Genomic DNA, 14,045 nt, shown 5'->3' on the forward strand with positions numbered 1-14,045 from the left:
GTTTGGATCAGAAAAAAGATGCAAATTGACCCAAGCTGTGCATCCCCTCCTGCCGTCTCTGGAGCGTGCTTCTGGGCACATCCTCTTCTCCCCATGCCTGCAGTGCCCCTCTCTTCGCTCCCTTTTCCCTTGATGTGTAAACATGCTCAAGTCTTCCCCCACTTTCAAGGGCTTTTTCTAAACCTATTCTTTTTGCCTTTACACACTTCTCAAAAGACTTGCCTACCATTTCTTACCACCCACTCATTACATTTAGAAGAAACAATTTGTTAAAATTAATATTCTCTAAAATATACTCATTTTAGAGAATCTGGACAATATATAAAACAAAAACAGCAAAGTTCTCCCATCATCTCAAAATCTAGAGTTAGCTCAGTTATTAACATGTTACCTAATAAATTGTTATTGTGTACCTACTATGTTCTATACATTGGTTTAAGTCCTAGAATATAATGGTGATGCAGAAAGATATGGACCCGTGTGAGTGTCTGTGTGTAATTCGAGCTCAAAGTATCCCTTCAATTTTTTAATTCTTTGTATTCTTATTTCTGTTCCCTGCACTCCCCTAAAACTCTCTTTTCTGAGCAACAGCAAGATCCTACTAACTGCTAAGCCAATGGTTTCTTCTCATCTCTCACCCCACTTGGATGTTCTGCTGTTTTGTAGAGACACTTTTAAAAATTAATTTTTATCGGAGTATAGTTGATTTACAATGTTATGTTTGTTTCAGGTGTACAGCAAAGTGAATCAGTTATACATGTACATATATCCACTCTTTTTTAGATTCTATTCTCATATAGGTCGTTACAGAGTATTGAATAAAGTTCCCTGTCCTATACAGTAGGTTCTTATTAGTTATATATTTTATATATAGTAGTGTGTGTATGTCAATCCCAATTTCCCAATTTATCCCTCCCCTCATTTTCCCCCTTGGTAACCATAACTTTGTTTTCTACATCTGTGACTCTATTTCTGTTTTGTAAATAGGTTCATCAATAGAATATTACTTAGCCATGAAAAAGAACAAAATAATGCCATCTGCAGTGACATGGATGGACCTAGAGATTGTCATACTGAGTGAAGTAAGTCAGACAAGAAAGACAAATATCATATGATATCGCTTACACGTAGAATCTAAAAAAATCGCAGGGACATTTGATCCTCCCCGTCCTTGAAGCTTTTTCCTTTTTACTGTGTTGAGCACTACACTAGCTTATGACTTTTCCAATTGATCTAGCGCCATCTAAGCCCAGTTCCTCATCTGTGATTCCTATATCCAACCAGGGATGTAGGGGGAGTCTGTGCTTGGCCCGTTCACTTATATTTGGACAATTATATTTTCTACCACTGACTTTAATGATCCCTTAGTTCCTCAGATTACAGCAGCTCCAGCCTTGCATACTCTCCTAAGCTCCAGAATTGAATTTTATTTTCTTTAAATTTTATCGAAGTATAAATGACTCAGTTACACACACACACACACACACACACATATTCTTTTTCATATTCTTTTCCATTATGGTTTGTCACAGGATATTGAATATAGTTCCCTGTGCTATACAGTAGGACCTTGATGTTTATCCATCCTATATATAATAGTTTGCTTTTTCACAGCTGGCCCATAGATTTGTAATCCCAACATGTCTAGAAGTGAGCTCGTTTTATTCCCCCAGTCCTGTTGGTGTTATGCTGTTCCTTGCCATATACCTTAGCTCATATACGTGCTTAGTTTTGCCATTCTTTATTTGCTAGAGGGCTAGAGACCTCAGATTATTCTTGATTCCCTCACCCCATACGTGCCCTGCATCCAATATTTGCCAAGTCTTGGCAGCTTCATGCATGCATAACGTCTATTCCTAGATCCATTCCTTTTGTTTCCGTTGCCCTTGACCTTGTCGTCTCTTGTTTTGTTCAAATAGCTCCATAATAACCCACTCCACCTTCATGCAGTTGTCTATATTTCTTTCTCGAGATGAATTTATTCTGTCTGATATTATTGTGAAGTGCTTATTTATAGTATGTTCTCTTAGACTTTTGCCCCAGGGTTTTGCATAGAGCAGACACCTGATAGTGTTTGCTAAACTGCATTGATTTTATAAGACAGCTTCATCAACCTTAAACTGACTGACCTGGCTTGGTTCTCTGATATTATTCATTCACACAGAGATCGAAATCCAAGGACAATGAAATGTGGTTTTGAAATCCTTTACACCTCACGTAGGATGAGCTTATATGACAGATCTGTCTTTGTTGTTGTTTTTCCAACATGTGGCTTATTTGGGTCATCTTTTCTTATGATGGACGTGGTGGCTGTGAGCAGTGCCAGGATGCAGGCAGTTACTGCTGAAATAGCACGTGAGATCAGCGTCTGCCTTTAAGAACAAGCAAAGAGCAGGATGTCTGGCTACTCAGTGGGTCTTTGCTATGAAACCAAAACACCGACTTGACTCAAGTCTTCACTGAGCTGATTTCCTTTTCTATCTGCTGAGTTGATCACATTGTTGGGCATTGTTAGGATACCCTTATTTTTTATTTTTATTTTTTAGCAGTGAGTGTTATTAGTGTTGTTTTCTTAAACCATCCAAGAGAAACCCAGGGAAACCCAAGCAAGCTCAGTAAAAGAACGTGCTCAGAATCCGAGGACCCCATCCTGTCGCTTCTGCTGGGCTGTGGAGTACTTACTGCGTCTAACATCTCCCGCGTATGTGCTGCTGAAACACAGAACCGAGCCCGGGCTTCTGCAAGGGGAGTAGCTGGAAATCCAACGACCACCACGCCGATTTTTCTCTTTAATAGATGCCTTGCAAAAGCCCTAAGGGAAATGTTAAAAAGGAGGTTAACTGAGAGATGACAAAATTACACTGCAAAAAGAAAAAAAGGAAAAAAAAGGAATGTGGCTAATTGACTTTTCTTTTTTAATTTATATTTATTTTGGCTGTACTGGGTCTTAGTTGTGGCATGCGGGATCTTTAGTTGCAGCATGTAGGCTTCTTAGTTGTGACATGCGGGATCTATTGGGTTGGCCAAAAAGTTCTTTAGGGTTTTTCCATAAGATGTAACGGAGAAACGTGAACGAATTTTTTTGCCAACCCAATAATTCCTCGATCAGGGCTGAACCCCGGCCCCCTGCATTGGGAGCACAGAGTCTTACCCACTGGACCAACAGGGAAGTCCCTACTTATTTTTTTTTTTTTTTTTTTTTTTTGTGATACTCACGGGCCCAGCCGCTCCGCGGCATGTGGTATCTTCCCGGACCGGGGCACGAACCCGCGTCCCCTGCATCGGCAGGTGGACTCTCAACCACCGCGCCACCAGAGAAGCCCGTCCCTACTTTTTTAAAGTAAGTAGAAGATGACTGAAGTAATGAAACTTCTCTCAGGTACAACCGATAAGGAAATGTGGCAGCCAGTCACTTGATGGTACCCATAACTGAGTGTGTGTACTGTGGGGTATGTTGCACTCATTAGACAGTTACGTGCACAGAGTCTTTGACATTGAGCAGAAAATGCTGGTGCACGTGACCCTGGTTTAACAAGTCTGCACATATGTAAAATCTTTTGTCTGCAGGGTTCCTAAGGAATAAAAACCATTAGTCAATGCAATTACCTGAAGAAAAATATGTTAGATGCATACCTATATGCTTTAAAAACTTCATACTGATAATACGGTGTGGAAATTTTAAGAAGCCTCTACTTCGTGACTATAATTTCAGGATCAGGGTCAGAGGATCTGCAGGAGCCAATCCCAAGCCATGTTATCTTTCCAGAGACAAAGATTTTATTTTCCATCAAGCCAAAGACAGGAAATAGCAAGGGTCTCCTCATTTGTTATGTGTATGTTCAGGGATAATAAACCCATTGGCTGGATTAAGGGGGGATGGGGAAGGAGGGAGGGAGAGAAATGCACACACACAGAGGCTGGTCGGTAGAAGCCACCTGGAAGCTGTAGGTCATAGAATTACAAAGCTCTTTGATACTGAGTAAAACCTTTTTAAGCTATGATTCCTTCCCCTTAACTGCTTCTAGCCTCTTTTTATTTCAGAGCTAATCTCAGTAACGATTCTAGAATACCCAGCTCTCAAAGTCTGTAAACTTCTTGCTCTGAGATCCAATGTCAGACCCAGGCATGTGCACCCAAGTGAGCCTTTTCCCCTTTGTGCTCCGTCGCTCCCCGCAGGAATCCTTAATCACTGAGATGCTTTGCCCTCAAGTAGGATAAATGTCTCAGATCTGTTCTTAGCATTAAGAGGTTGCTGGTGTCTTATTTTAGGCTGGAAGCTGACAGCACCACAGAAACCTTGAGTCATAACTCAGGAAGAATCCGCGACGCAGGGGTCTTTCATCCTCCTCCCGTTTAGCTGTCTGCCTTTTGGTTTCCTCGTGCAGAACGCAGGTTATCAAAGAAAGCAATGGAGATTGCAAGAACTACCAAACACACAGCCTCTCTGGCCCCCTGGCTTGGCCATGGCAAGATATAGCCTTTGATTTGGATTGCGAAGTTTACAAGGAGATGGGGCTTTCTAACTGAGGAAGCTTGAAAACAGCCATTCTTTCTTTTTCTTGATCACCCTATGGAAGGCTGCCCACGGAACTGCACAGGGTGAGAGCTCGTAATTGTCTGAGAAACAAGTCAAGTGCTTTTATTGCTAGAGTCCAAACCACCTGACCCATGATCGGGCCGGTTTTCGGAACTCCCCAAAGACCATTTTCACTGTCTGCACTCTTCTCTTTGTACCAGAGGAAGTAAGTTTTGCCAAAGAATGTGGAGTGAAATATATGACTGTTGATTCATTAGGCTAACCTGAGGCCTCCCCGGAGCAGTTCTAAGTTTAAAACTTACACTACTAAACCTAGCCTCCTTCAGCTAATGTATGCGATTGCCTCTGGGTTTGTATTCCCCAAAGCAAATTAGAGCTGGCATAGGCTGAAAGAAGCTAAACTATGTGAATAAGAATAATAATAGTACAACATTAGCATTGCATTGCACGCAGCAGCATCACTGCATCTTCTGCACCACCATCCTCCGAGTGTGTGATGAAGCCTGAGGATGGAAAATGTCAACCCTGTACCAAATAGTAAATACAATATATTCTTGATTATTTAAGTGAATGTTTTATGGGTGAAATCGCATTATACTAAACTCCATAGAAGATTCCAGTGGTAGAATTGCAAACAGGACTTTATCCAAAAGGATACCTGGCTGGAGATAATGTCTCCATTCTGTAGTAGGTGGAAATATGGAGTAATCACAGTTCTTTGAGAAAAATCAAAAGTTTTTAAATGAGCAAATTGAAACAAGTGCTCATACACTGGCTTAGCCAATTAACTCCGTTTCAAAAGGTTCTCTGCCTTCAACTTTCCATTGAAGAAATATCAGTGCAGGAAACAAGATTGGGCAGCAGTAACTCCTGCCAACATTAGATAATATTACCTTTTGTAACTAACCTGTTCTATTTTTCTTAACAACTCAAATAATCAGATTTTTTTTCCCATTGTCATAATGGATGCCTTTTGATTCACCAGTGATGACATTAAAGAGGGTTAAATTATACTCTGTATTGCTTTAAAGAGATGTGTATTTTTCCCCTATGGGCTGTGTTGTGCGTTGAAGAGAGCACTGGTTTAGGAGGCAAATGCAACTGGTTTGAATTCCGGCCTCTAGTACCTACAATGTGAGTGACCCTGAGAAACTAGGTTGACTTTGGGGTGTCTAGGTGTCTTCATTTGTAAACCAGGGCTAAGCATCCCACCTTCAATGGGTGACAACTGGGTTTAAGAGCCTTCCTTAGCATATAAGTAACATCCAGCAATGTTAGCGCCTCCTTAGCCATGCAACCACGATGACTCAATCTTATACTCTGTTGAAACGAACAATTATCGTCACTGTAGCTGTAGTAGTAGTAGTAATAATGATGTCTGCCACTGATTGAGCGCTTAGTCAATTACTATTTGAAGTGCTTTATATACATTATTAATACTATTAATAATAACAGCCAACACTGAGTAGCTCCTATGTTAAGGCATGACATGCCAAATGCTGCTAGACTTCATCTTGTTTAATCTTCAAATGATCTTAGGAAATAGGTCCTATTCTATCCCATTTTCAATATGAGAAAAGTGGGGCTTCAGAAGGTTGGTTAACTTGTCCTAGATCCCCCAGCTAGGAAGAGGCAGAGTCAAATTTCTTTTTCATTCCAAACATCTCATTATACCTTAGAACATAAGTTTTCCAGGAAACTCCCTCTCAGTTTAATTTTCCTTTTTCACATTAGCTTTGTCTAGTTAGGACTCCTGGCATATAAAGGAGGAGGGGAACTCTCTCTTTTGTTCTGTCATCGTGCACTTGAATTCTTGCATTGAAATGCATTTGTTTTTATTCTTCATGGACTCTTCTCATTGGATGGATTCATGTTCCCAGCCTGTTGAGGTTCTAATTCCAGCTTCTATCATCAAAGTCAGAAGTATCCAGCACACTCCCTACCGCCACCCTCTGGTGTTGACACTCTCTAAAATGAAACAAGTTTACTTTTGGTGTCTTCATTTCAGCTAATCATAAAATATTAGATAGGCATGGACTACATGTAGGGTCAGAACATACCGTTTCCCCAACCACTCTGAGTAAACGTGGGTTTTCTTTCCTGTCATCCAAGATCAGATGGTAAAGAGTTTGGGGTTATCTGCCAGTTGGAATCACCATTGTCACTCCTTCCTGCCATTAGCACAGAGCAGTATCCTATGACATTTCTGAAGCACACTGTCTTCTTGGCTACTCCAGGCATTGATTTCCTGATCCAGATCTATGAACAAAGGGCTGAGTGGTGGACAGCTGTGGTGCATGGGGCAACTCATGTGTGTGTTTTAACTGCTTATTATTTTGCTGTGGTGAAATGACCCAAAAGTGTACTCCAAAAAATCCATCTTTTAGGAACATATAACTCAGTCCTATCCATCATGAGTTTTCAACTAATAGCTCCAGAACTTCTTTTCTGTACTACGTCTAATACTCTGCCAATCTACTTCGACTGTTAAGAGAATCAAACGGAGAGTTCCAACAATGGGGTTGTGTTAAAGGAGTGTCAGGATGTCTAGAATCTGATAAACATTTGTTGAGAATTACTTTCTACCATGTGCTTCATCAGATACACAAACATTTTATACTAGAAAAGCGTTTAATTAACTTCCTTTTAACAACAGAGTTAATTATTCTCTAGCAGATTGGAGATGGCTCACGTATAAATTCATCTGTGCCATACTGAGAAAAGTCATTTTTCCTTTTTATGCAGTTTTTACTAATGCTCAACCTCAGAGTTGCAATCGATGGAAAACAACCCCAAATAAGCTTACAGGAGTGGTGTTAACATTTTTTGTTAAGAGCAAGAGCTTTGGAGTAAGCCTAGGTTTGGGTTTGCCTCTTGGTTTTACTACTGCTTGACTGGTATGGCTTTGGGAAGCTATTTAACTGCTCTCAGCCTCAGTTTCCCCACACATGAGGGTGCCTTCTTTTGAGGATGGCCGTGAGAGTGCAATGGGAGAAAGCACAGAGCCTGGTAATGTTGCTTTTGAATGTTGGGAGAGATGGTGTTTTGAGGTTCTCCCTGAGAAAGATCTTGGGGGCAGGAAGAAGTGCAGGATCATCATCAATTTACAGCTGAGGCCTGAGATAAGTGACTCCACCCAATTCACAGAGCTTGGAAATGATGGGCCGCAGTACCTGGCTCCCTTCCCGCAAGATCTGTGAAAAGGTCTTGCTGATGGGCAGGCAGGTAGTTTCTGAGAAGTTGGACAAGTGAATTCTGAACTCAGCGTCCCGCTCAAAGTGCAAAGCAATACCTATGCTGAAAGAGCCCTGTGGTGTCAAAAGCACCATCTCTGTCAGATCACCTTGGAGCTTAGGTGTTATTCTGGGAGTCTGCTGGATACTCACGCTACTTTAGCAGGCATGTAAAGGAGCAGGGGAACAACAGGAGATTCCTCATTGCCATAGATAATGAATCCCATTTCACTCAGTCTCTGTCTGAAGTATCTTGTGTTTTCTGCAAGTTGCTGTACTCTCTGCAACCCTGAAAGGAAACAGGCATGAAATCCATCAATTCCCACCCGGAAGAGGGAAGCAAAGGTCAGACTGTCTTGGCAAGTGTTCCTAAGTCTTTCTGCAGTCCTGCATTAAGAGTTGGAAGGGGGTCAAAGTAGGGTAGGGAAATATCTCCTGGTGAGCAGGTGTGAGCACTGATGCCTGGGATCTGCCCTGAGCCTAGAAGGCAGGATCCGGGGGAATGATGCTGCTGGGTACTGCTGGCAACCAAAGCCAGGCTAGGCTGCATGGCAGTAGGGGAGCAGGAAGGGTGTCTAGCAAGAAGGAAGGAGATGAACTATCATTTACTAGACACCTATTGTGTGTGGATTCTGCTAAGTATTATAGGCACATTAGTTCAGGGGAAGAGAGTGTGACAAGAAGTCACGCACACACACACACACACACACACTCCACCCCATACCAGTTGTTGGTTGTGGCCTTTTAGCCAAGCTGAGCTGGCCCTTTAAGTAACCCTTCATCTAGGTCTCTAATCAAAGAACACTTCATCCAATCTGAATTTGAAGGGGTAGCATATCCTTGGACAGATAGATCCATTGGAGACTGGGACTATTTTGTGAGGCACTCAGTGGTGATAGAGTAATAGAGGAAAGGAAAGAGGGGGCCCTCTGCTTTCTCCAGACAGAAAAAATGACAGGGTTGGCCCCCAACAGAAGGTCAAGCAAGGTACATGTGCCCATTTCAAGGTTATCGGTACTTCAGCTCAAAAGCTTATCTTCTGTCTTAAGTGCGTATCCCAGTGGGAAGGTCACACACATTATGAGATGACCAAAGGGAACTGAAGAGTAGAAAGAGTTCTGGAGATATCTGTCTCCTCAGTTCTGCCTCTAATCAGGTAAGTGAATAAACTAGCCAAAGCTAGAGAGTGTTTGCTCAATAAGGAAGATTGAATAGGATTGGATATTTAAGTCCCTGAGAAATCAGTCCAATGTTTGCATTTGATGCAGCGTTGCCATTCAGCAGGAATTTGCTGATACAGCTGACCTCCATTCTGATTGGTCAGGCATCCATTCAAACTGATCAACTCTTACTCTACCAGTTATTCAATATTTTGAACATCACTCCTGAGTGTGTTTGTAACTCTTTAGATGGAAAATGGATAAAAATTTCAATAAACATGTCATCACAGTCTTCTAGTTTCTTCTTGGAGACATGGCCCCAGACCGTGCCTTGACAAAGGGTTGAGCAGCGGGTATCTCCTGCTCAGCATCCTTCCTCCAGGGGACCATGATGTTCAGGTAGAGTTGGCTCCACCTTTCCTCTTGGCTACAGGGGTATTGTGTGACCCAGGCCTGGCCTATTGGAATACTCCACCCCCCTGAAAATTGGGTCATTGATGGAACACAACCAGGGCCTACCAATCTTTCAAATCCACTGAGGAAGAAGTGTAAAAACAAGGTCATCTTCAAGCTACATCCTTGCTACCATGGAGGAAACCTGCTTGAGAATGATGCTGATTCAGAAGAAAGCCAAGGCACAAGACAGCAAGAGTCTTGATGGCATCATTGGAACTCTTGGGTCTAGCGGTGCCTAAGTCAGCCCATCCTTTGGACTTTCCCTGCTGTGTGAACCATTACATTTCTTTTTCTTACTGAAGCTACGTTGAGCTGAATTTCTACTGATATGTCAGTAGAATATGAGCTGATATGTCCTGAGTAATACAGGAGGCCAATAATTGGATGAGGTGACTTCTTAAGGACGATAGTAATATCAACAGCAATAATTATTGTAACTCACAGATATGTAATGTAAACTTTGTTATAAGCACTTGGCATTTAATGATTTATTTAGTCCTCACAACAACTATATTGAGGTAGATGCTATAATCTCATGTCATACATGAGGAGGAGACAAGTAACTTACCCAAGTTCACATAGTTGGTAGGTAGCAGGGCCAGAATTTGAACCCAGGCAGTTGGTTCTGGAATCTGTGCTGTTAACCCTATATTATGTTGCTCTGTCCAAGAGAAGCAATTGATCATGTCCACCCAGATAAAGGATGGCGGCCATCTCTTCTCCTCAAGCTCAGTAAAACTCATTTCTAACAGCTGTTATGATCATTGTTATACCAATTTTTTCTAGTAGAGCCAGTTGAGAGATTGAGGGCTGAACAAGATTTTGGCAGCCTCATGTTGTAAGGGCGTGGGGTACAGCATCAAAGACTAGAGTCCAGGATCTGCCACAAGGGAGGACCGGTGAACCCCTTCACTTTGGGGCCTGAAGGGCTGCTCCCAAGGAGTAACTATGAACCAGAAGTAGATAGGCCTTTACCCTTCCAAGGTACTTTTAAAATCTAATCATCTGACATTTTTCACTGGGTTCTATCACTTCCCAAATACTTCAGATCTTCCGTTGAGAGTTTTACTTTGCTCATCAGATATAAATGGACTTGACTCCTGTGACATCTTAAATTTGTTAACGATGTATGCCAAGGAATGGTGGTTTCGTTGAGTGGAACACCAACCAAAGAGGAGGTTGTTGAATGCCTCAATTGTCCCTGCTTGTTTTCTGTTTCTACTCTTTACTCTTTCCCCAATCCTGGTTCTCCAGGAATATCCCTCCCCAGCTCTGCCAGTTCTCAGCAAGCAGACTGTGATGGAGAAAGTATCTGATTTATCGTACTCTCTCAGGAAAGCTGACCTGTCCACTATGTTGGCTACAGCCCATGGATGCAGGACATGCTTGACCCTAGGGAAGTCCATTCGAGTATTGCCCAGGGAGTCATGAGTTGGTCTGTCATGAGAAGTTTGCCGAAGAGATTGTACATATGAATCAAACCAATAAGATTGTTTTGCTGGTAGAGTGTGAATGTAAAAAAAATTAGAGACAGCCAACAATTGGAGGAAGACTAGAAATTGAGGGGCACTGAGAGAAAAGCATATTATCAGAATCTATGAGATAGAGGAAGCCATTGGTCAGTAGAAGCTATGGTAGCCCGTGAAGAAGAGACGTGGGCAGTGCAAGGTTGGTCAATAGCAACAGGAAGAGAAGAAACAGAAACAGGGAAGAGATTATAGGCTAATGGGGGAGACAGACATTAATCAAATAAATCACACAAATGAATATAAAGTTGCAACTCTGATGAGTGTGGTAAAGAATGCTATGTGGTGTTATGAGAGTCCATAGTAAAGAGATTGGACCGAGTGTGAGGAAGTCAATATATGATGAGTGAGCTGAGATCTGAAGGATGGACAAATGTTAACAAGATAAAGAACCAGAGGAGAGAATTCCTGGCACAGGAAACAAATGCAATGCTACTGTAGTTTGTAGAAAACAGGGTGGCTGGGAACCAGCAAGATGTGGTTGAGTGTAGGGCAAGACGAGAATGGAACAATGAGTCAACTCTCTAAAAAAACCAGGAATACAGTGTTTAGAGAATCCAACACTGAATGGTTGGTAAGAGAGGATGAGCTTAAAAGGCGACAAACAGGAGAAATCAGAGAGGGAGAAGGTAAGTCAGGAGAAGAACTAGCGTTCATTAGAGTTATCAACATGGCAGTCATGGATAACCTTTTTCTGGGGGTTCCTGATTAGGACTTTCGTTTTAAAGAAACAGGTAATTGCAAGTATGGTTTACTTTAATTCATATGGGCTTTTAGTTTCCTACCCACCTCCTTAAAAATAAGATAAGTCCTCTCCCCTAAAATTCCAGATTTGCAACATGAATACAAGTAAAGGATTTGGAGAAGTGTAGACCATTTGCGTAAATTTTTTTTTTAATTGAGGTAGAGTTGTTTTACAATGTTGTGTTACTTTCTACTGTACAGTGAAGTGAAATAGAGTTCCCTGTGCTATATAGCATGTTCTTGTTAGTTATCTATTTTATACATATTAGTGAATATATGTCAATCCCAGTCTCCCAGTTCATTCCACCCCCCAACCTCCCATTTGCATAAAGTTTTCTGCATAGACACAAGCCTCTTCTGTGCTTAAAAAAAAAAAAAGAACAGTTTTGTAACATGCTGAAGTGTCCCTTGGAAACTTGTATGTGTACAGAGAGCAACCTATGTGAAGGACAGAACTAGCAGTGAGGAAGGAAAATATTTGTCATTACTTAAAAATAAAACTATCATCCATACACTTTGAAACTGTGTGTGTTTAGGAAGATGAGAACATAAGGAGTAGGGAGAGATTGGGGACCGGAGAAGGAAAAGAAAAGAGGGGATGTGTGTATGCATAAGGCTGATTCACTTCGCTGTGCGGCAGAAACTAACACAGCATTGCAAAGCAATTATACTCCAATTAAAAAAAAACAAAAAAACAGAAGAGGGGCTAGAGTATGACCTGTTTTAAAGAAGGCCATTCAGATACAAATGAATGTATTTACAAAACAGAAACAGACTTACAGATATTGAAAACAGACTTATGGTTACCAAAGAGGAAATGTGGGGGGGGAAGAATAAGCCAGGAGCTTGGGATGAACATGCACGCACCACTATATATAAGCAAAATAACCAACAAGGACCTACTGGATAGCACAGGAAACTCTACTCAATATTCTGTGATAACCTATATGAGAACAAAATCTAAAAAGAATGAATATATGTATAACTGAATCACTTTGCTGTACACCTGAAACTAGCACAACATTGTAAATCAACTATACTCCAATAAAATTAAAAACAAACAAACAAAAGTAAAGAAGGTGATTCAAATGAAGGCACAGATATACATCCCAGCTACCAAAATGTATTCCATATGGCTTGTCCCCTGTGTGTTCAGCTCTTCTGTTGATTGTTAGTTGCACAATGAATAGATGAGTTCATCAGGCTGAGTCTGATGATTCCTAAATGATCCCCCTCACAGACTAGAAGGATTTCCTGGCCTGGAAGTGCATGAATGACTTAAATTGCTTTTCCCAATGGCATTATCTTTGCACTTGCCCATAATGACTCATCCATCATTGGGCTGCCCAGCTACTTAATTGGCCCCGTCTGTCCTCTCTGCCTTGATTAACCCAAGTAACTGGATCACTAGCTAATGTCATCATTTTACTGCTTCTAGATCCTTTGGAGAGCTGACCAAACAGATCAGAATATCGATCACAGGGGCAGCTGACTCTTGAGAACTGAATGTTTAATTCTTGCCCTGTCTTCTTCTTCTTTGAACCATTTAGCACAGCATGGCTGACAAGCCATTATGACACACTTCGTGGTCACCATGTTTTCTCACATAGGGTCACTATAAATGCCTTGAGGTCTTTTGAGTTGGCCAAGACACAGCTCCTTTCAATTACTCTATTGCTCACTCTGGAAAATTGGAAACATTCTCCTCCTCTTGGAGGGCCTGGGGGCAGAGAGAAATTTGTACATATAAAACGCTACTCACCTACAGGATGTGGGTGATTTTATTAATTATGTTGTGCTTTGAGATCCTTGTTTGAAGAGTGCTTTATAAAAGTAGAAGGAGTTTTTAGCACTTGTTCTTTCGTACGGGGATGGCCACGCATGGCATGGGGACTGGGCAAGGCAGTGACCTTCCCTTTGCAATACACAAAGTCCCTAATTAGTTTCTGATTCTCCTTCCACCTATTATAATACATAGAATTCAGGGAAGGCTCCGCACAGATACATAAGTGAAGGATCAGATCTCTTATGTAGAGTGCTGGAGAGTTTATACGAGTATCTTATTTTGCTGTATTCTGGGTTCTCTGGAAAAAGAATAAGCTTTGGAGTTAAATGGACTAGGAACCAAACTCCACCTGGACAACGTAAGGCTTTGAAACCTCAGTTTCACCTAGCGATACGTAAGCTTATCTGACAGGAAGATTGGGAGAAATAAAGGGTTAATGCAGGAACATGCTTAGTACTGTGTCTGGGAAAAAGGTACTTGAAAGGTTAGTTACGTTTTTCTGTTAGCAATAGTTCTGGGTAGCCTCAGTGGCACCTTGAAATCATTTAGAGAGCTTGGCAAAATCCCATGCCCAGACTGTACCCCAGACCAATGAAATCAGCA

At 41.6% G+C, this 14,045-nt stretch overlaps 1 protein-coding gene across 3 annotated transcripts in view; it reads right to left on the reverse strand.

Annotated features, from left to right (window-relative positions):
* The window catches only part of SPTLC3 (serine palmitoyltransferase long chain base subunit 3), a 134,419-nt gene that overhangs the window by 11,992 nt on the left and 108,382 nt on the right, over positions 1–14,045 (reverse strand). For all 3 annotated transcript variants that reach the window (XM_019941427.3, XM_019941430.3, XM_019941428.3), the window contains 2 exons: positions 7,924–8,059; positions 2,683–2,812 (listed from right to left, as the gene is read on the reverse strand). In XM_019941427.3, the coding sequence (XP_019796986.1) occupies positions 2,683–2,812; positions 7,924–8,059 (266 nt within the window). The remainder of the gene's footprint in view (positions 1–2,682; positions 2,813–7,923; positions 8,060–14,045) is intronic.

Source organism: Tursiops truncatus, chromosome 15 (genome assembly GCF_011762595.2).
Source record: "Tursiops truncatus isolate mTurTru1 chromosome 15, mTurTru1.mat.Y, whole genome shotgun sequence".
Classification (NCBI taxonomy): Eukaryota; Metazoa; Chordata; class Mammalia; order Artiodactyla; family Delphinidae; genus Tursiops; species Tursiops truncatus.